We start from the raw sequence: 22,575 nt of genomic DNA on the forward strand, positions 1-22,575 counted from the left end.
ATTTACTGCACTTGAAACTAAAGAAGCAGCATTTTTAACCTCCAGTAAACAAAATCTCTGAGCTTTTAAATCAACCAATACCGTGAAACTGAACAAATTAAATCAGTATTTGTTATAAATATAAAGGTACCCAAAGAGATGAGATGACCATCTGATAATGCATTCCCAGTCTCATATTTGAATAAGTCACAAAATTTCTCAATCTGTTTGGCATATTTATTTATAGTCATTTATTTTGGCCTTAAGAGGACTTCACACCCCAATTGCTTCAGGAGCTCTGTCATGGCTACCTAAATTTTCAGCCAAAGAAAACAGTAAAACTGATTTTAGCAATTATTATCTTCTCAAGTCACCCTTGCCCTCCCAAAAGTCCACTTTTTTGATATTTGTAATTTCTGGACATCTCTCACATAAACTTTGTACTGCACTTTGCTTTGTCTAGGGAGCACAGAACAGAAGGTACACTTCCAGCCCTGTAAGCCTAATTCAGCCATGAAGGCTTTTTAAAATAATGGGATTAGCATAAGGAGATCATGTTAGCAAAGTTGAACACTATTTCTCTGCCCTCAGAGAATGGTGTGATTTCCCATCTCCCATTGACTTTACAAAGTCCATGGTTTCACCATTTAAGATTTGTTGAAAAATCTCTGCTAAATTTCCTTAGTCAGCTCAGACATTTCACCACCTGGTAAAGGATAAGTAACAGGAGTATCTGCAGTCACATTTAATTGCTATTACAGATAACCTCGCCTTCACAAGATTTTTTGATGATTTTAGATACACAATTTTCCAAATGGAAAACTGTATGAAAATATGTCCAGACACATTATTTTACCTCCACATAGTACAAAGCAGAGTTGGAAAGGTTCAATTAGGTCATCTAATTCATTCTTCAAGCCCTCTGTTACAGGACTGTCCTCTTCAATATATGTACCACATTTGTCCATATTTATACTAAACGGCTTAAGCAATGAGCTTTCATCAGTTTTTGTCTACTAAAAAAGTAGGTGCATGATTAATGTTTAAACACACAATCTGCCTTTCCAAGTGAAAGGGAATGAGTCCTTGAAATTAAGGGTAAACTGGAGTTTGTGTAGAATATTCAGGCTTTATTCTATGAAGGTCAAGCTTTCTGCAGAGTATATTAAACTCACCAATCCCTGTTGTTTGAAAAATGACAAAAAGACCAGGCATATGCATCAACTCTGTATGCCTGTGCAGCTAGTGGAAAGGACAACTATGGATCAGGTAGCACCAAGGCCCCCAACAAGATCGTGTAGTCCACAGTCAAATCAGCCTCACCACGTTTCCAGTGGTAACAGCAGACAAGACAGCCAGCTTGGGAGTGAGCATTGCACTGCAAACTTTCCTAAATTCCTTCAAACCAGAAAACTAGCTGCTTTCCCTGGGATACCAGACAAGGGATGTGTAACTCCATAACTCATCTTTATCCCTTAATGTATATGGAAGGGAAAAGGTGACTCTCTCATGACATTTTCCAAAGGGAAGACAAACAGCTTACCAGCTCAGAGAGGTGTTATTTTATTTCTAATGTTCTAGAAATCAAGACCATCTAATCCCACATGCTAAATAAAATACGCACTCACAAAATAAAGTCAGTACTGATTGTAGGAAGTTGAATTTTGTAGGAAAGTTCAGTTATAAACAGTCCCCTCCAGAAACATAGGGTTCATTTTTACATCTCTGTGTGTTACACATACACATATAAATAATACTCAACCACCCATAAATACAACATCAATGTTCACAAGCACAAGACAGAAATTAGAAGGTAAAACATTCACATTTCTTAAAGCAGCATTAACTCACCCACAGTATACAAACAGGCTTATATAAAAGTCACTGGAGCAATGTTATAAGGCAAGGTGACAGGATTAAAAAAATAACCCAAGGTCCCACCTTGAAAAGCCTACAAGAAGGTCTTTCCAGAATGTTTGGGTCTTGACTTTGTTCATATAAAATATGAGGTAAGCCTATGAAAGTTGGGCCAGAGCTGGATGAATTTCATGGGATGTTATGTTCCTAACTCTATACTTAATTTGCAGCACTCTCCTCCTTCCTACATCCCTCTGTGAGACTCTGCATTTCATTATGATCCTACCTCCTCCCTCATGCCAAGTGTTGCCATTTTGAATTGTTTCTAAATTTGAAAGGGTAAGGGAGGAAGAAAGAAAACTAAGGAAATGCAGGTGGCAGTTATGTGAGTGACATGCTGTAAGCAAAATCCAGCTGGTCTGGAGACACCTCCGCGAGCAGCAACTTTGCATTCTTTACTTGCATACATCTATACTGTCCTGCTTATTCAGATGGCCAGATAAGCCTTGTCAGATCTCTTCTGTGTTTTTTTTCCATTTTCTGATTCAGAGATTTTGCCTGAATTTTCGTCAAGTCTGAGAGCAATGGGGCAGGTGGGGTGATGTGAAAAATGACATTATTATCCTGTAACCTTAACCTTAGAACTTGCTGCCACAAAGGTGGTAGTAATCAGATTATTCACAGAGACAAGACTCACTTCACAGTCATTCAGTCAAACAACTGGACACGTGTATTAAAAATACAAGAAATACCTGGACATAGGCCCTGCAAGAGCGCTCCCTTTTCTGAAGCTGAGTCCATAAAGAGAGCAGATTAAAGACGGAATAGAAAAAACAAGTTAGTGACAGAACAAGGGAAAAAAATTGAAGAAAATGCCTATGAAAAAAACCACCTCATTTCTCTCTTAAACAAGTTCTGAAAAGCAACCAAACCAAAGGAGTGATAGTGTGTTAAGCAGCAGTGGAAGACTGGAAGGACTTGCTCCAGAAATATGGGTTAGTCCTTTTTCGGTGAAGTAAAGCACAGACTGGCAACTTTGCAAGAGCAGCTGTTAGATGGTGGGAGATACTGAAGTCTAGTAGAGATACTCAAGAGATGATGTTTTCCTTGCAGTTTGGAGATCACACATGACATTTCCACGTCAAACAAGGCTGAAAAGGATGAGGCTGAGTGGTTATTTACATAAGAGGAGCGTGGGCTCTACAGTCAGACAGTGCTGATGGCACAGTGAAAGCTTCAGAAGATTCCAGGGAGCAAGATGTGTGCAGGACTGCATTCTGATACAGAATGGACCTGTATGGACCCATCCTGACAGACCTGCTCAGGTCTCTGTCAAGACAAAACCTGTAATGTTTAGGCTTCACTGCTGTGGGCTTGTGTAAAGCCAGTTCAGGTACGTCTAGTGTGATAACACCTTGTATTGAAGGAGAGAGCATTGCCCAGGGCTCCTGATAGTGTAAGGGCCATTGAAGAAGATATATCAATGAAATGGGAATTCAATTTAGTATTTCCAATTAAGGCCATTCTCTCCCTTTTGTATTAAACTAATTCTCCAGGGATACACTATCCACTCCTTTCATGTCAAGTTGTGCTTTCCTTTGTAATTCTTAGACCTAAATGCTTTATATTCTGAATAGCTTTTCCACAAAGAATCCCACCTTTTCCATAGGAGACACATTTAGGACTGTACTTTGATATTCATTCCTCATGCCTGATAACTGCACTTTTGTGTATCATGAAATTCAAACAGGCACCTCTTTACCTCCATGGGACCATTCTGCAGCAGTGCACAAGAATTGGTGAGCTCTACATCACTGCAATGAAACGTTGCAAAATCAGGCTGCTCAGAGCCACTGGCCTGACTGGGTTTGCTTTTGCTGATGTCCCTGGTTGGAAACTGCACATCAATAGAGATTCAGGACAACTTGTACTCTCAACACACAGCAGTGAAATCCCATTAGTACAGCTGAGAGTCAAATTTGTCCCCAAGAGTTTTGAGGCTCTGAAATAAACAAAATACACCCAGGTATCATGCAATGCCTAATTTCAATCTCTAATTCATCAATTTGTAACAGCAGAAAACTTCCTCTGGGTAAATCTGGCCAGTATGAAGACTTTACAGAAACAAATGGAGATCAAAGAAAGCCTTGCTGAAAATTACAGAGCTATCCACTCAGGGGTCTGCCCAGTCTGCAATGGAGCAATTATTACCTTAATTAAGCCTGATCCAGTGGAAAGCATAAAGCTTTTAGTGACAGGAAAGTGACTCCTGAAAGATGATGGCTTTTAAAAACTCTGATTATGACGGTTAATTTCAATTCACTGTACACCAGCTTGTTAAAAAAAAAAAAAAAAAGTAAAAAGCAGCACAGGTGATTACTTTTGGATCCTCAGCACATTTCCTTTAATGATTAAAAGAATATTTAATGGCTGGTGCTTACTTTATTTCTTCTTTCTGACTAAACAGCACTAAACAAAACTCTTTGCAAATTACTTTTTTTCCTTTTTTTTTTTAAATACTCTTGATCACCGAAGAGGAAAATGGAGCAGTAACTCTGCTGCCTTTTGTTTGCCCAATACTACTTCCAAGTTGAATTCATGCATTCTTAAATGAACACAAGCAGTTGCTCTTCTAAAGAATTAAGTGGGGAATGAGAGCAAGTAAATTACTGAGCCTGTCATTTGGATCACTGACTCGCATCGCTGTTTTGCAGGACTCCACGTGGTGTGGAATTTTAATGTGGAGTGCAATTGATTTGTATGAGTTGCTTGTGCAAAGCTGATGGTAAGGGGAAGAAACCTGCAATGGGGACCCTAGGAATAACAGCTGAGCCAAGAAGCTCTGCCTTGTCCAGTCTTCCCCTCCCCTCAGTAACTCACACCTGCCCCCAGGACACAACCCCATTTCATGTAATTGAAACAAATACTGTGAAGTGACATATAAAAAGATGAAAAATATGTGCTTGCAAAGCTGAAGTGACAAAATGTTGGGTGTGGCTGGGACACATCCAGAAGAGCAAGCAGACTACAACCATGAAACCTGTTAGTAGGTGACATTAATTGCTAGTTTTACCTGATGTTGTCAGTCATCACCATAATTTAAACAAAGACCCATGGTATGATTATAACAAATAATGTTATGCTGATGTAACAGTTAATAAAATTATTACCCACATTGTTAAAAATAGCTGGAAGCAGCACTAATCAAAAGCATTGGGATAACCCAATTCACAGCACATGCAAAGCACATGAGATGCAGGACTTCAGTTCCCATGTGACTGAAATGTTAAACAATCCTGAAGCCCTTTGCATTTAAAATAGCATCAGTCTATGATAATACCTTACAAGAAAAAAGACTATGTTACTTCTCTGAAAAGCATTTATCTTCATAAGACACTGAATAAATTTCAGGTTTAGCTAGGATCATTTATTTCCTCTATAATCTTGGGACTAAGTTCTGTTCACGCTTACATGAATGTCAGAACTGTCAGATCCTGACAGGCAGCTGGGAACAAAATTCTGTGTCTTATTTTAACTGAGTGGCCAATATAACCACATATGCTCATAGTCACAGGGTTCAGCTGCTCTTTGTTCTAAGAGCCAGGCCTGCACAGTTCCCTGTCAGAATCCTCGGTAAGTCCTATCCCACGTGTTTACATGAGACTCAGTGATAAAGAGGGCCTTTGACTAAGGAAACCCTCAGCTTTAAATGTATTCTTACATACTCCACAGCTCATATGTCCTGCCACAACTGGTAACTCCTAGCACCTTAACTGCTATGTAGCAATTCCACTTACTTCTGGAAATGACAAAAGGACTAATAATTCTTCTTAAACTGGGGCACTGTTGTCACGCAGTAAGGTGCTTCTGGGTTCAGTCATGGGTTATCACTAAAAAGGCCCTCTAATATTAAAGCACCCTGAAACCCAATGTATAAATATGATGATGTCTTATGCCCCTTTTGTAAATGTATCTCCAGCGTAAATGAATGTTTCTCTCTGCCTCTGTTTATATTCGTGCACAGAAGTGTTCATTTAACCTTCACATCAGCCTCCTGTCCTCTCCTGAGCCCCTTTGTTTTTACCTTATTTAAGCTGCGTGCAGCACTGTCCTTCCCGCCTGGAGTCAGGTTCCGGAGCTGCACGTCGAGCAAGTTCACCAGCTGGACCATGGCGGACACGGAGTACGCGATGTCACCGGCGTACAGGTGGTTTTTGGTGTGCTCCGCGAGCTCCCGGGCAATGTTGGCAGCCATCTCCCCCGACTTCATCTGCAGTCGAGAAAACAGAGGAAAAGGTTGTACCCAGCTGCTAACGTGATGTTACTCCAGTCCCTTCCAATCCCACAGTTTTAAGCAAGTTAACTCCTCGCAAGAAGAAGAAAAAGAAAAGAAATGAAGAAGAGGAGAAGAAAAGGAGAATAAAAGAATTTCCCAAGAAGTAAACCACATCAAGGGTCTTCATCTTTTTACCATGAACAGTGTTTTGAGTATGGTTATAAATGTGTTTTTTCCAGCTATAGTCACTCATGTTGGCTTCAACAATTTCTTCTCATGGGGCACTGTTTTCCATGGGATGCCCATGCTAATGAAGACTTTAATTAGCTTGTTCCATTGCCTTACCTATGCCACTTGAAAAAAACCAAACCATATAAACAGTCTCTCCTGCCAAGGAAGAGCAGTTTCTGATTCCAGAAGGTTACCTGATGATAAGTGATGATTTTTGTTACAACTCCTGCACAAAAATGTTCCTTGTGAAAGGAACAAAAATAGGTGACATAACCCAGATCAACCAGAGAATAAAGTTCACAGTTCCCATCTTACAGATTTAATAATCAGGTGCTGATTTATCACAGCATTTGCACGCAGGCTCCTTATCACACAGGCCACATCATCTATAATGGGGCTAGTGACTCTCAGCACGTATAAAAGCATACTAACTCAGGACAAAAAGGCTTAAGGTTTCAAGCAGAGGCCCACTGGAAGGGAAAACCCAGCAGACTGTTCGGTTGAATCTTCTATTGAAAGACTTTTATCATGTAGCTGAGTCACAAAACTCACAAGTCACCTGCAGTGAAATTCACTGCGTAATTATTTGCAAAACTCTAACTTTGTCCCCTGTGGCTTTTTCCTCTTTCTTGCTGTGTTTTGCTCTCCCTATCTGGTAACCCTTTTCTATGCCATGGGGATTTGGGACAGGGCAGTTGGTCCCATCTCCTTTTTATGAGAAGCCCACTACAAAAACACTATTACAAGTAGCATATATATGCCAGGGATAAGGAGAAATTACACAGGATGACACTTTAACAAAGCTCCCACTTCTCTGTCAGGCTCAATGATCAACTCTGCTGGGCTCTTCATATGAATTTCCAATTGTTTTATCTTCCAAGAGCTAAAAATCAGATATTTCTCTTGTTCCCTCAATTTCTGGTGCTTATTATAAAAGCAAGATTCTAGGGAAAGATTACAGGCTGAGCTTCTACCTCTCTGTAAATCAATTAGCTGAGTTATAAATGAATAACTTACTTTTATCAATTTGACAGCAACAGCCCATCTGATTTAATGAAATCTAACTGAATATGTTCATATGCTCGTCCTCAGAGAATTAAAGCATATGATGATATAGAGAAGATAAATAAAGGAGATAATATGTTGTTCTTCCCATTAGAGCAGTGATAACATATATTCAAAAACTAAATTATTTCTTCCTCGTTGCACAGAAGGCTAATGCCATAGAAACCAGATCCTATTCTTACAGCTGCCTGCTCTCCTAAGCAGCTGAAGAAAGCCACGCATCAGCAGAGAGGCTGAATTTTGACCTCTTCTGTTGGCTCTCAGAACTTTAAAGAATGACTGCATCAAATCCCTTTACATAAAGAAATCAATTTCAACATTTTCCTGCAGTTCATCGCTGGAGCTTAGCATGTATCATGACACACTGTGTTTCTGTAAGCTTTGCAGAAAACTGCAGGAATTCAAGACTTTTTTTTAGATATATTAGAAAAGAAAATCCCTGCTACCTAATATGTGATGCTCACATTTTCACTTGGACCACAAACCTATGCAAACTGGCATGCTCACAGAAAATTGCTCAGGTGCCACAAAGACAAAGACAAGAGTTTTCTTTCCCTGCAGGTTGCTGTTGTTCCTATCTGTCTGCTAAAGTAGTGTGGGCTGGTCACTAATAAACCCTTTCCCTCTTCTCTTGTACTGACCCTAAAAACTGCAAAGCTGAGGAATTCTAGTGTGGCCAAATAAACAACACAAAAAATAGGTAACAATTGAAGAAATGCCCCAGAAAAAGGCAGACTAAAGCTCAAAATCTGTGAACTCCTAGGACATAGAAGTATTTACTCAAACTTTTTCACATGCCCAGGTGTCCTGAAAACACAGAGATGTGCCATTCCCTTGGGACAACGTTTTTGGTTGACAGGTAATGAAGCTACTTCTTAGCACTGACAATTCCAAACCTATACACTGTCATACAGAAAATGCAGGTACAAGTCACTACAGCAGTGCTGAGACACTCGTCCATTCTGGCTGCGCGCATGAGGGGGCGTCCAAAATGATGGCTGTGTGACATGCTAAGGCTAATGTCTCCAATTCTTTTAGAGCATTTTCCACTGAAACTGAAGTGCAATCCTGTCAGACCCAGCTTCTACTATCAGTCCCAAATGTTGGCTGAATATTCCAGGGATAAGATACATATCTGGTCCCTTATAACAGGATTGAGACCCTTTTTTTGGTTAATTGTACGTAATGCTCAGCAAAGCTTACTGCTGCCCAAGAGGATGCATTGCTAACTTACTTCCCTTCTATAAAGCACTTCTCCACATCTTCCTCTTCATTATTGCTGCATGGAAAACAAGCTCTTCACAACTTACTTCTTCCAAAACATGTAACACTCTTTAACCCAAACTAACATAGTTATATAGGAACACAGGAACAACCCTTAAGAGGTTCTTCAGTGGTCAGGTTGTAACCAAGAGGTAAGCAAGAAGTCTGGAAAAAATGTGCAAGTAACTGACCTTTTTACTGGGAGGCTCAAGAAAAAAAAAAGGGAATTAAAAATAATGTATCTTTTTATGATTTGAGACAACTTTTTAAAACTTTATATCTTGATTATGAAAAAAAAGCAAACTTAAAAACCAAAAAGGATTCTGGGATAAAAGAAAACATTCTGTTCAAAGCAAACTGGGTTTCTGGTTTTTTTTGGCTGATATTTTTCCTTTTACAAACTGATTAAATCTAGTCTTAGAGTGCTATTTTAAGGTGAGAAAAAATGTTTCTCAATAATGAATAATATTTAATGAAGAATAATAATGTTTCTCAATAATGTCAACACACAAAACATAGTTTTATAGCTTTGCCAAAAAAATTGTTCCCCTCTTCTATTTGGACATAATGGCAGGATTCAGGCTAGATTTACAAATGATCATTGGCACACCTGAAATCCCTCTGTGCAACACTATGCTAATATTTCCAAGTTTGTATCATTATCTTGCACCTTCTTATGACTGAAAAGACTGTGAAATAATAGTTGTCAGAGAGGACATACATTCCTGCCTGTTTCATATATGTCAATGAACAAGGAGTTTTGCCTGGAAAGACCAACAAAGACACTCATGCAGCAGTGCTCACCATTTCAGCCCCACCTTTCTCAGAGGGAACTGACTGCAGAAGAGGACAGTAGAATAAAAATGAGAGAAATTGCAAAAAAATAGTTATTTAGGGAAGAAAACTTGGAAGAAATAAGAAAGATACTGGGAAGGGAATGAATGTGTTAAAGCACCAGTAGTCATAAAAGCAAAAATATTTTCCTGCAGCCCGAGGCTGACTGATATCAAAAAAAGAAAAAGACGATAAGAAAGACTGAACTAGGATTTTTAAGAACAGTGACATAGAGATGGACTGGTCAGCTGGAAAGACCACGAAGTTGATGCTGTTTTCTGGAGGGACAAACAGCTGACAGGTTTCATCAGGCAACATTAGTCAGATAGCAAGGCCATAACATGGGCTGTGAGCTAACTTTTGACACTGCGAAGACTTCACGGCCTTTTTCTTTCCCTAGCAGAAATTTCAACATACATGTGTGTGTTCATAGAAGAGAGTCAGAGCATATATGTCATCCTTTTCTTTTTTTTTTTTAATCACAGAATTGTTTAAGTTGAAAAATACCTCTGAGATTATCAAGTCCCACCTATGAGCAAACACCACCATGTCAACTAGACCATAGCACCAAGTGCCACATCCAGTCTCTTCATAAATACCTCCAGGGACGGTCCTGGACCGTCCTCCTGGGCAGTCCATTCCAATGTCTAATCTCCCTTTCCGTGAAGAATTTTCTCCTAATGTCCAACGTAAACCTCTCCTGGCACAGCCTGAGACTCTGTCCTCTTGTCTATCCTGTTGATGGTTGCCTGGGAGAAGAGGCTGACCCCCACCTGGCTACAACCTCCTTTCAGGTAGTTGTAGAGAGCTGTAGAGAGTGATAAGGCTCTCTTCAAGCCTCCTTTTCTCCAGGCTAAACTCCAGCTCCCTCAGTTGCTCCTCATAAGATTTGTGCTCCAGACCCTTCACCAGCTTCATTGCTGTTCTCTGGACTTGCTCCAGCACCTCAATGTATTTCTTTCTGAGTACAGAGGGACAATCACTGCTCTGGTCCTGCAGGCCAGGATGCCATTGGCCTTCTTAGCCACCTGGACACGCTGTTGGCTCATGTTCAGCCGCTGTCAACCAGCACCTCCAGGTCCTTTTCCACTGAGCTGCCTTCCAACCACTCTGCCCCCAGCCTGTAGCACTGCATAGAGTTATTGTAGCTGAAGTGAAGGACCTGGCACTTGGTCTTGTTGAACCTCATACCACTGGTCTCAGCCCATCCATCTAGCCTGTCTACACCCTCTGCAGAGCCTTCCTATTCTCCAGCAGAGAATGAGCACTCCCACCACATGAACAACCCATTCCATTCAACTTTCCTTTTTTCTTTTATTGGATGATACCCAAGGATATAACTAACTAATTAAACACAGGTTATCCAACAGAGAGTTGGATCACTGCTCTCCATATAATACAGCAGAGCTAGAGAACACTGAAAAAGTGGTTTTGAAATTACAGTATTCAAACAACTTAAACTGCATTTTACGACCCTTTAATAATACATCAGCCATGGCATCTGGTCCATCCTGTTCATGACAGCACTCTGAAAACAGACTGTCAAAAGCAACTTGGATGAATGATTTCATCATGGTGTCATCAGGACTGCAACTTCACCCACAGGCCTGGACACTACGACGTGGTGATGTCCTACACAAAACCTAACTTCCTCTGCAATGCATGCCCAAGCAGATCTACAATACCTGAGGAAGGTACAATGAACCCTGAGGTTCATCTGCTCTTTGTGAGGACATGATCTAGGCCGCTCAGGAGGACATGTAAATCTAAAGCATGTGTTTTAGATTTACAGATTGTATCTTTGTGTACATTCCTGAAGGACACAAAAGCTTTCTGTTCTGCTACAAAAGAGGCCTCCTCCCTTTCAGTGGCTTGAAGCTGAGCACAGTGGTGCCTGTACCTCCCAGGCAGTACCCAAAACTGAAAGCTGCAGCACGGAAGCGATATTTTCAGGCAAGTCACACACTGTACTAAGGATGGTGCTGATGAAAGCAAGAGGTAAAACAAACAGGCTGAGACTGAATGTATGACCCCATGATCAGGACGATGCAATGTATCCAAAGCTGACCTTTTTGCTTCCTGTTACTGTATGACTCCAGAAATAACCCAGGTAGCAGTGCATAATTCAATTGCACTGGCAAGTTTATTCTCCTGCTATGTTACGAGGGCACGGTAGGCACCAACAATAAAGTTAAAGTAAATGTCAGGAGGCCAATGAATTGCTGAAGCGAACATTTGTTCTGATCTTCCATCAAGCACAATAACTCTAATGGAAGCTAAGAAATGGCCGTAAAACCTAATACCGTGATGCAAGCAGGCAAACACCAGTCTGAGTTCAGCAGGAGAAAGAAAGAAGTAAATAATAATCCTTCCTTCACTACAGAGATATGAAAGCAAACACAGCATTTCCCTACCATCTTTTCTGCCTGAAATCCCTCCAGGGGACCCACCACCCTTCTTCCTGAGCGGGGTGGAAGTTTGGACCCAGCAGGTGACAGAAGCGGAGATTATTGGGAGACAAAGCAGATTAGGAATGAAGACACTGAGCAGGTATGAACCCTGGTTGCCAAAAAAGTATTTCTACCCATTTTGTCAGCTGTGCTGCAGCTGCAGACGCTGTGGGATGGGTGGCCCAGTGAGGACCCAGGAGAGCTAGAGACGCAGGGGAGCTGAGCTGCAGGGTGTGAGCACCTCTGTCCTCATGGCACAGCTGGCTTACTGCTTCCTCTATCTGCCCCCACAGCAGCAAGAAGAAAAGCTGGCTTGGCTTAGAGGAGGAAGGCTCCTTTTTCATCTTTAGAGAGGTGCTGGAGCAAATCTGCAAGCCCGCAGAAGGGAAGTATCCCATCCACAGCAGGGATGTGAGAAACAAGTTCTTGATTTATGGATAAATCAGTCTCCATCTCTTAAGTGCAGCAATGATTTTCTAGCCTCTTGCTTGGGCAGGGAAACCAAGCAGCTATTGGTTATTTCGGAATTAATTTAAAATTGTGTTTACTCTAAGGATCCTACTGAATCTTAAAGGCAGGACATCCCCATGAGCCGAAAGATGAACTGGTGGGGAATAAGATTGGCCTGGCTGAACAGAGAGCTCTGGTTGGAATGAAAGGAAAAATGGAGAGCTTATGACTTCTGGAAAAAGGGGCAGGTAACTAAGGAGGACTACAAGGACATCGTGAGGTTGTACAGGGAGAAAATTAGCAGGGTCAAAGCTCAACTAGAACTTTGTATGTCTACTGCCACAAAGGACAATAAAAATGTTTCTCTAAATACACTTACAACAAAAGGAGGGCTAAGGAGAATCTCCATCCTTTATTGGATATGAGGGCAAACATAGTGACCAGGGAAGTAGTTGAGTCACCAGCCCTGAAGGGATTTAAAAGACATGCAGATGTGGCACTTAGGGACATGGATTTATGGTGGACATGGCAGCTTTGGGTGAATGGTTGGACTCAATGATCTTAGAGGTCTTTTCCAACCAAAATGATTCAATGAATGCAAATCCCAACACAAACCCCTAGGCAAGCCAGACAGGGCTTTCCCCTCAAAAGTCACTCCTGGAAAGTCTTGATGTTTTGTAACAACTCTCCATAGACAATGGGTCACATAACCCAAGATCCCAGTGAATTTCCACTCAGGCAAAATGAGATCCAGGGTAATTTGGTAGATTCCCAAATATCAACTGGTGGAAGGTTTCCAAAGCTGAATATAACTAAGTTCCTTCAGGAAAGAAAAAACAAAATCAAGTCCCAGTTGTAACCTGGTGGGCATTTCTGAAAACCTGGTTGTTCAATTTTAGCCTGCTATGAAAGCGTGTAACAAATGAAATGGGGCTCATTTGTTACGCAAATGATAGCTAGAGTTTCAAATAAAATAAGCCTAACCCTGATGAAGATTTCATCAGTGCAGGCTATTATTTCCCTCTGCTAATGGCTTACGGCCTAGTCATCTTCACCGAGCAGCAAGAGGTCTCCCAGCTGCCTGGGTGAATTATGGCTGGAGTAAGTAATATTAACCCCTCCAGGATCAGTACATAGGTCATAAAACAAGAGCTGCACAGCTGCTAATGCCAGCAAAGGCAGTCTTTATTAATCAGCTCACTGGGCATATGGCAGTAGAGATGCCCACCCTCCTCTGTGGGACAGAAGAACTATGGGCTTTGGAAGGGCTGCACCATATCACAGCAGTCCGATGTCTTCCCTGCCTTTGGGGAGGGACGGGTATAAACACAGACGAAGCGAGACAGTGATGATCAGGGGCATACGTGCAATTCACAGGCTGCTGAGCCTTAGTTAAGATGAAGGACAGGGAGCAGGTTCTTTGGGAGTACAGTGTTATCACTAGTGGGGTTCCCCAAGACTCCATCTGAGGCCCTCTTCAACACCTTCATATACAACTGGAACACAGGACTGGAAGGGATCCTAAGCAAGTTTGCAGATGACACAAAACTCAAGAGGAGCTGTTGACTCCCTCGAAGGCAGGAAGGCCCTGCAGAGAGACCTCAACAAATCAGAAGACTGGGCAATAACCAACCACATGAAGTTCAACAAGAGGAAGTGCCGGATTCTGCACCTGGGATGGGGCAACCCTGGATGTACATACAGACTGGGGAATGAGATGCTGGAAAGCAGTGCCACAGAAAGAGACCTGGGGGTCCTGGTCGATGGCAAGTTGAATGAGTCAGCAGTGCCCTGGTAGCCAGGAGGGCCAACTGTGTCCTGGGGGGCATCAGGCACAGTATCACCAGCCAGTTGAGGGAGGGAATTGTCCTGCTCTGCTCTGCACTGGTGCGGCATCACCTTGAATATTGTGTGCAGTTTTGGGCACTGCAATATAGGAAAGACAATAAGCTGTTGGAGAGTGTCCAAAGGAGGGCAACAAAGATGGTGAAGGGCCTTGAGGGAAAGCTGTATGAGGAGCAGCTCCAGGTCTGTTTAGCCTGGAGGAGACTGAGGGGAGACCTCACTGCAGTTTGCAACTTCCTCATAAGAGAAAGGGGAGCGGTAGGCACTTATCTTTTCTCTGAGGTGACCAGTGACAGAACCCAAGGGAATAGCCTGAAGTTGTGTCAGGGGAGGTTTAGGTTGGATATCAGGAAAAGGTTCTTCACACAGGGGGTGGTTGGGCACTGGAACAGGCTCCCCAGGAAAGTGTCACAGCACCAATGTTGACAGAGTTCAAGAAGCATTTGGACAATACTCTCGGGCACATGGTGTGATTCTTAGGGATGCTCCTGTGCAGGGCCAGGAGTTGGACTTGATGATCCTTGTGATCCCTTCCAGCTCGGCATATTCTGTGATTCTGTTGCTATCGTGCAGCAGCACAGCTAACTTGCAACGCCGGGACTTGCTTGCTCTGGCTAAAGGAGTGAATAAATCCCCACAAATTGCTATAATAAAGATTCAGCCCACAGACTCTACAGCGTAAACACACATCTGGTCTCTGTTTGTAATGAAATCAGCTGAAAGCACCACTGTGCATTAATAACAAAAACGCTCAACATATTGCTACCAAATAAGCTCTGCTTGTCTTGAACTTCCATTGTCACATGTTAATGCACTTTTAACACTGATAAATGATGAAGTGCTAGAAAACATTCATCAAGGGACTTAAGAGTCAAGAGCTATGCATTACTCTGGCATTGTTTTCTATTCCATCAGTTCTGTTATAATTTGGGCAGAAGTTAAAAACAGAAAGTCAGAGGCACAATGCAAACATTTCACATTGAGCTTGCCTTTCTTTGGTAAGAATTTCTTAACTAGAGGGTTTATCCTGTGCTTGCATGACATGAAAAATTCCTGGAGGATGCGTGAAAGGGAGTTTCCTTTTGCAACAAGTCAGTTTTTTCCATATGTCCACCCACCTCCTCCTCCCTTTTTCTCCTTTTCTTGCCACAAACAAGAAATGCCATTCACTCTAGTTTAATTCCACTCTCCAGCTCCTCTCCTTTGCCTTCCCTTATCCTCTTTGCCTTAATTTCCATAAGACAATCATAGTCTTGCTTTCTCCTTGCAATTCCTGGCTACTATGCATAGCTCATGCTTTATGTGTGACTGTCGATCCCTTTAGGTTCCTTGTGTGAAAAAAAAAAGGGAGCTGAGGAAGGTCACTCGAGACTCAGAATTGTCAACACATGGGAAGGGTTTTACCTTTTGAGTAATGTGGTTGATCCAGGGTGAAGAGCAGTTGCTAAGATCAGGTCCTTGGGGTTCCCAGATACCATCTGGCGCAAGACATCGGAAAGTCGCGACCCCTGCAATAGGAAAGCCATTGCGTTTAATGTTATTGGTTACATTTTGTCCCCAGCACACCATGTCATAGGCTTCGTTTCACAGTGACATATACCTCATGCAAAACCTGGGAGCTTATTAGTGCTCAGGTCCTCAGTAGGACACTTCTGAGTCATCTCAGTGTCCAAGTCTCCCATCATCTTGATGCTTAGGGGCCCTAAGACGTAAAAGACCCACGAGGTAATGCAGGAACACTATTTCCAATTTGCCAAGCGGAAACTACAGAGAAAGGACTTTGCCTTAGGCCAGGCAGGAAAGCTGCCCAGTACTAAGAAATCAAAACTAGATCTCAAACACTGAGCCAGCACCTTGAGTGCTCTGCCCCACCACTGGTGAATCGGGATCAGACCCTGTGCCTCCACTTCCTTTCTGCTTTCTGAAGATTTTATGGCTCTGAATCATCATTACACCATTTGGGTGGATACACACACAAGTTTGAAAGCTGTGAATGCCAAGATGTAATGCTGGGCTTTACAGTCAACCCCCAAGTGTCAAGAGGGACTTTAGAGGAAAGAGCTGTTTGGAAAGAGCTGCCCAATCCCTGCTGCAAAAGACAGCAAAGTGCCTCAGGCCCTTTCAAACAAAGAGAAATGCATCTGAAATGGTGCAGTTAAAGATCGTTAAAAAGCAAGAAAAACTTTCTGCCCCCAGAGAACTGAACTCTTCAGCATGAAATACAGGCTGGTCTGACAGTAGCTCCAATTAAAACCAGTGAGAGTTTGCTCATGCCTTCAAAGAGAGTTGGAAGAGACCCATTGCTAATATTCCACAGCTTTTAACAAGTTGCATGAAGCACAGAAATTAGAGATGGGAAAGGTTTATGGCCATCCCCTATCAATAAATTGGATTATTTTATTTTCCTTAGCTATTTTCATCCAATCCTTAGCTCCTGTGCCTAAGAAAGGGCATCCTGCATCCAGCCTTCATCTTCACAGCTTTGGTTCAGAATATCCTTTCCCCTCTCTGGGAACCACATGATACTTTTTGCATTAATTTTACCAAGTAGGGCTGGGAAAGACAGTAAAAATGTTCTTTACCTATTCTCACCACTGATGCCTTTCCATGCCCCTCATACTTTAACAGGTATTTTATCAGTCTGTCCTCACCAAATTCAAGAGTAAGTCAGTATTCATATACACAGGTGTGAATGGCTATCTAGGAATGGAGAATTAACAGAGATTCTTCTCTGCAAGTCAGATCCCCTCAGCCCTTATTTTCAGGCAACTTCCTCCACTTTAAGATTTCTCCTTTGCAAGCAATTTTTGGGGCTGGACACCAAGACTAGTGTGAAAAATAAATATTTTTAGAAAACTGCATTTGTTAAAACACAGAGAACTGAACCATATGCCAAAACCCATTCTTCATTTGATTGTGTTTTAAATTGAACAGAAAATTTCCAAAAGCAACGTTTTTCAAGAAAACAATTGGGGGAAGAGTAGAAGAAAAGGGGTAAAATCTTTCTTTTGAAAGATTTGGCTTTGTTTCTCTGCTGCTTTCCCAGCTGATCACACTGGATGCTGGCTGCAGTTTGAAAAATCACTTGCACTGGTTCAGAAGCTTCAAAACACAAGTTTTGTTGACCTCCTCCCCTATCCCCTCTCTGCCCCAAAACAAACAAAATATTAGCCATCATCAGTCAGTGAGTCCAGGGGCTACAAATACAGGCAAAACCAGGATAATAGGTGCATCATACATAACAGAGCATTTTACAGTACATCAAGTGCAACCCCACAGGGTCTTTAGTACTTGTACTCTCATTGGCCAGATGCTAAAGATCCTGCACAAAGTGCTCAGCATCTTGAGGCTTCATCCCCAGCCAGCTGCTTGCCAAACCTGACCAAGGCAAGGCAGACCTGACAGAAGGCATCAGCGTCCTCCAGTGGTGAAAGCTGCCCACTCACAACGTGCCATGGGCAAGTGGAGACAGCTTGCTGTGCCCTCCCACCCCTCGACTCACCTATTGAGCCCATGGGACACGGCTGCTTGGCCACCTGGCCCTGCCGAGTCCGAGACCACATGATATCACGGGCTTCCACGGGGTCGCAGCTCTCCGCACCGGCGGGCGGCAGCTGGGAGGAGGCGGGCGGGAGGTGCGTGGTCATCTCGTCGGGGACGTCGGCCATGGGCGATGGTGTGCTGGTGCTCCTGTTCCTCCTGCCAGAAGCCGAGGTGGTGGTAGGGCGGCTGGTGGTGCTGGTGGCCATCCGTGGTGTGGTGCTAGCAGTGGTGCTCCCCGGGCCCAGAGCCCCCGAAGTCGATACTCCTGAAACAAAGGCAGAGCTGGTTAAAGAGAGGAAGGAAAAAGGACTCAAGCCTACGTCCTGAGGACGTCCCCTCCAATGACTCCGGTGGCCTGCAGAGTTGTAGTTGGAGCTACAGCCAAGGCAAGGCTTGCTGTACAGCCACCTTTCACAGAGAAGCTGGAACAAACAGCGAGAGAAGCAAATAGGAGGGTAATGACCACTGGAGCACAACTGATTTTCCAAAAGCACTAGCCTCTGATGAAAATAAAGCAGCGCTTTATGCCCTCACCATTTTTCTTCCTGGCATTTTAATGTAAAAATCTTATTTTCCATCTTTTAGGGAACACCTAGCACAGAAGTGCTTTTAATTTTTTAGTGTTGCTGAAGACCCAGCTGGTTTGGACAGAAAAACATTTTCCATGGTGTAATAAAAAAAAACCCAACAAACAAACCACACCACAAATCTATCCCCAAAACCAGCTGTGAACAGAGGGATGAACACAAGACTGTTCTCTGGAGCAAGTCATTAATTGTCTCTGAGGTTCATGCCTTGCTGCTTCATCCCAAGAGCAGCATCTGGCCCCTTGAGCTGCAGGCCATGTGACACATGCAAAGGTGCACATCAGCCCAGCCAAATCCTCGAGAGTGTAATGCTCAATGGGCTAATTCATTGAAAACCTGCAATGAGCAGTCAAGCAGCAAGAAGTGGCGAGCCTGCTTTAGAAGTGCATTAACCCATTGTACATCCTGCAATAGCCACGCCAAGTACTGTGTGTGGGGAATATTGAGGGATTCCCACCTTATAATTACCTTATTTAGCCTCCTGTTTAGACCAAGGTGCTTGCACAGACTGGAGCTTCATATGGATTTCTTTATGGTTTGAACTGAAACATCAGGTGGGGAAACTGAAGCAGTTGGCCTCCAAGTGCTTCCCCATCCCCCCTGTGATGCCATGCCACATACAGCTCGTGAAGAAGCCTGCTTCTCCCGTCTCCTTTGCCTCTCTCTAAGCACCCTTCTGCTTCTCTCAACCTAACACTTTTACTCCAGTTAAACACCAGATATTCACACGCCCCCTCAGTCCCTGCCTAGGGAAACACTGGGGCTAACTGGGAAATGCAGGTAAGGAAGCCATATGAATAGGCTTGTCTGATACCATTCTCACTTTAATTCCCAGGTCATAACATCTCACTACCATCCCACCTCCTCCAACATCCAAAAAGCCTTCAGTCACTGTTGCTCCATGTCCAGCAATGGGAATCTGAGTTTCTACACTAAAGACACCCATGTGTAAAGTCCAGCTTAGCCAAAAATTAATATTAAATGTAACGATTGTCCTGTCGCCCCAAGGAGCACCCTCTTAACTATCCTGCTCTGTGAGAAGGTTCAGCCTGCAAGTTCCTGAAAGGCCATCCTTTTTCTAGGTCCCTTGAAAGTCCCATGCTCACTACTTGTGCAATATTAGATAATAATGCATAATGGGGTGCATTTCAAGCATAGAGAGGTCTGCATTTGCTGTAAAATAGGAGATTTTCCATTCTGAAAGTTTTTTTCTGTTATTTAAGTAATTTAAGCCCATGGTGCTCTGAGCAACTCTCCTGCCGCAGAATACTCAATAATATGATAGTTGAAGCACATACTTGCTCCGGTTTTACGTAATTTTAATCCAAGTCTGAGACACCCTCTCCTTAAACGCTAAAACTCAGCATCATCATAAACATAATTTTCTGAGGGATAAGTATTTTCCAAGACAATGTTCAGCTTTAAAATCCCAGCTCTACCATGCCTTGGAAAACAGGATTATCTTCTCCCCCAGCCTTGAAAAAGGCAAGAAGCAGCAAAACAGGCACTAAATCACCTGAGCATCAGGACACTGATCTGAAAACGGGTCTCCCAACCACAGTGATGAGATTTTCCAGCTTTCTCCTGCCACCTCCCTTTCACAATGAGCCCTGATTTTAAACAAACTCCAAAAAATACAATGTACAATCCTGCAGACCTTGACAGATTTCATCTAAATTTTGCTCAAAGCTGTGCTAGATCACAAAATGATGATTTCCATCTGACATTACTGGAAGGATCAAAATTTGTAGAGAACTTCAGCAAATTTCTGCTTTTACTACAGCAGGTCTTGCCACGAGTACGTGTTTTATTTCTTCATAATATAGACCAGCCTGGTAGATAGCAACCTGAAGAATTTTTCCCATTTACTCGTGCAATAAGAAGTTATTTTCCTTTTGCAAAATTAACTACGTCATGCACTACAGGCACAGAGGCAGTGAGTAGATATAGTGGATGCAGTTTCAAAGCCAAAACTAGCAAATCTCATTTAAAATAATTCTACAGTCATTTGTGAGCATATAGAAACACATACTAAGCACCCAGGAGCTCGCCTTGATCCACACACAGGAGAGCTGCATTTTTGAGCCTAGTTTTCATTGAAAAACATTGAATGTCCCACAGTGTGCTGTTATTGGAATAACTCTGGCAAGTTTACTGTAGCAGTTAGGCACAAGGGATTTAATGGCATTTTCCTCCATCCATAAAAAATTGAGCTGTTTTATCTTCCATAAAACCCTTAGCACCAGTGTCAAAATCTCTTTGAGGGCTTGTTCTTCCAACTTTTTTCTTGTTCCACTGGGCTTTCTTACTGTTTTAAAAAATAAACACATCTACCATCTACATAGGACACGTTATAAAAAAGCTGCCTCAAAGTGGCCTCATGGAGTGAGACGGATGGGATATCACTGAACTGAGTTCAAAGGTTTGATTATCCAATAAGTCAATTTGGTAATGAGCTCCAGCAATCATGATCACCATGCTAACACCACCTAGTTTCACTGGCCCCAGGCAGCACCGCTTGCCAGTTTTGCTCACAGAACCGTGTGCTTCCATATGAAGTTAATTGGTAAGAAGCAAAAGAACAGGAGATCAGGATCATTTACATACAAATGATTCTCAAATCCAAGCATAACCACGAAGAGACTGCAACCTGTGCAAAATTACCTAAATCCTACATCACAGAACAGAGATCAAGCTTCCAGATTAACTCAGGTTGCCAATAAACCGTGAATCTTTAACTCGGGGGAAAGCAGCATTGCAGCACTGCTTTGAGAGAAAGGTTCTTCAGATAATGCTTCACAATATAATTCTTACTCCAAGACAGGCACCTTTAAAAATCATCAACACTACTATAACCAGAAATGTTGATTATTTTACTTTTACTGCTTGTTTTTACCACACCTCACTATATCAAGACTTTAAAGGCAGCTTCTGGGTAAGATTCAGTTTCTACTCCTTTCAAATCCAAGACTTTGCAGACTTCGATTCCACAAAGCACAGCACTGGGACAGGAATTTTCAGTGTTCCCAAGAAAGCGAATTAGAGCTGTGGAAACATTTCTTCCCCAGAAACACCCCAAAGTGATACTTCACTTTTTTCTTCCCTGCCTTCCTTAGAAAGCTGGCACTAACAGTGGAAGACTAAATTTTGTAACCACTCAGATTAGAGCTGCAGCCATAAAAAAAACCAAACCCAAAACATGTCCAGTGTCCACAAGGGAGTAATTGCAACTCCCAGAGGAGCCTCTCTATACTTAGGGTACACTGACTAGCAAGAAAATAGAAATTTTGGTGGTTTTTTTTCCTTCTTTCTTTTATTTCCCAACCTTTACATAGAGTTCATGCTTCTGGAGGCAGAATTTTGCTTGGTGAAAGGAAAATCACGGTAAGAATTTGCTCATGGGGAATAACGTTAAATAAATAATGGATTGTCTTTTTTCTTTTTCTTTCTTTTTCCTCCATTTCTGTTGGTTCCCCTTTCCTGGAGAAGTGACATGACAAGTGCACTACTGACCTGAGACCAGTACTATGTATTTGCCATCAGGAAAATCCAGCACACGTGTCATCTTATCTTCTGCTCTGCTCACCTCTTCCTGGTGCTCCCAGACACGTGGGATTGCATTCCCAAATGACTCTGACTAGTCTTTTCCTATAACAAAAGCAGCTTTGATTGCAAGAAAGGCTATTTGCTATTTTTTCTATAATTTTTTTAATTTTGGCACCCAAGTATCCAGTGCATGACCTGGTGTACTCAATAACTGAAAATACTTTTTAAGAGATGTCATGCACTTTCTGTCCCATGAATGAAGATAACTGGGGGCCCCTCGAGCAGAAATTGCAGACAAGATTTCCTGGGTGAGGCTCACTGGCTTTTGCTAGGTAACAGATGACAGAAGACATCCGTCAAGCTCTGCCTCTGGGGTTGCAATCCCAAGGTTTGGCCTGACTGCTGCGTGGTACGAGCCAGCACTTGCTCACTAACTGGGAGAAGAGGCTGCACTCCAAGTCTCACGCTCAAGGTCCAAGCAAACCATGATGACTTCACTCTCCAGTAAGTTCTGCGTTCCCGAGCCTGACGCTCCCAGCAGACATGGTGGGGTGCGGGCAGCCAAGAGCCCCTGCCTGCGCTGTGCTGCACCTCTGCAACACTGGACCAGCTAATCCAAGCAGTCCAACAGCAGCAATCCAAGCGCACC

At 42.7% G+C, this 22,575-nt stretch overlaps 1 protein-coding gene across 20 annotated transcripts in view; it reads right to left on the reverse strand.

The window, feature by feature from the left end:
• ADGRL3 (adhesion G protein-coupled receptor L3) overlaps positions 1–22,575 on the reverse strand; it is a 513,962-nt gene that overhangs the window by 92,242 nt on the left and 399,145 nt on the right. For 17 of the 20 annotated variants that reach the window (XM_018073156.2, XM_029960802.1, XM_018073066.2 and 14 more), the window contains 4 exons: positions 17,753–18,058; positions 15,655–15,758; positions 5,921–6,106; positions 2,589–2,627 (listed from right to left, as the gene is read on the reverse strand). In XM_018073156.2, the coding sequence (XP_017928645.1) occupies positions 2,589–2,627; positions 5,921–6,106; positions 15,655–15,758; positions 17,753–18,058 (635 nt within the window). The remainder of the gene's footprint in view (positions 1–2,588; positions 2,628–5,920; positions 6,107–15,654; positions 15,759–17,752; positions 18,059–22,575) is intronic. The other 3 variants (XM_018073129.3, XM_018073121.3, XM_018073088.2) reach the window with 1 other exon arrangement.

This window comes from Manacus vitellinus, unplaced genomic scaffold (genome assembly GCF_001715985.3).
Source record: "Manacus vitellinus isolate BGI_N305 unplaced genomic scaffold, ASM171598v3 scaffold_0_pilon, whole genome shotgun sequence".
NCBI lineage: Eukaryota > Metazoa > Chordata > Aves > Passeriformes > Pipridae > Manacus > Manacus vitellinus.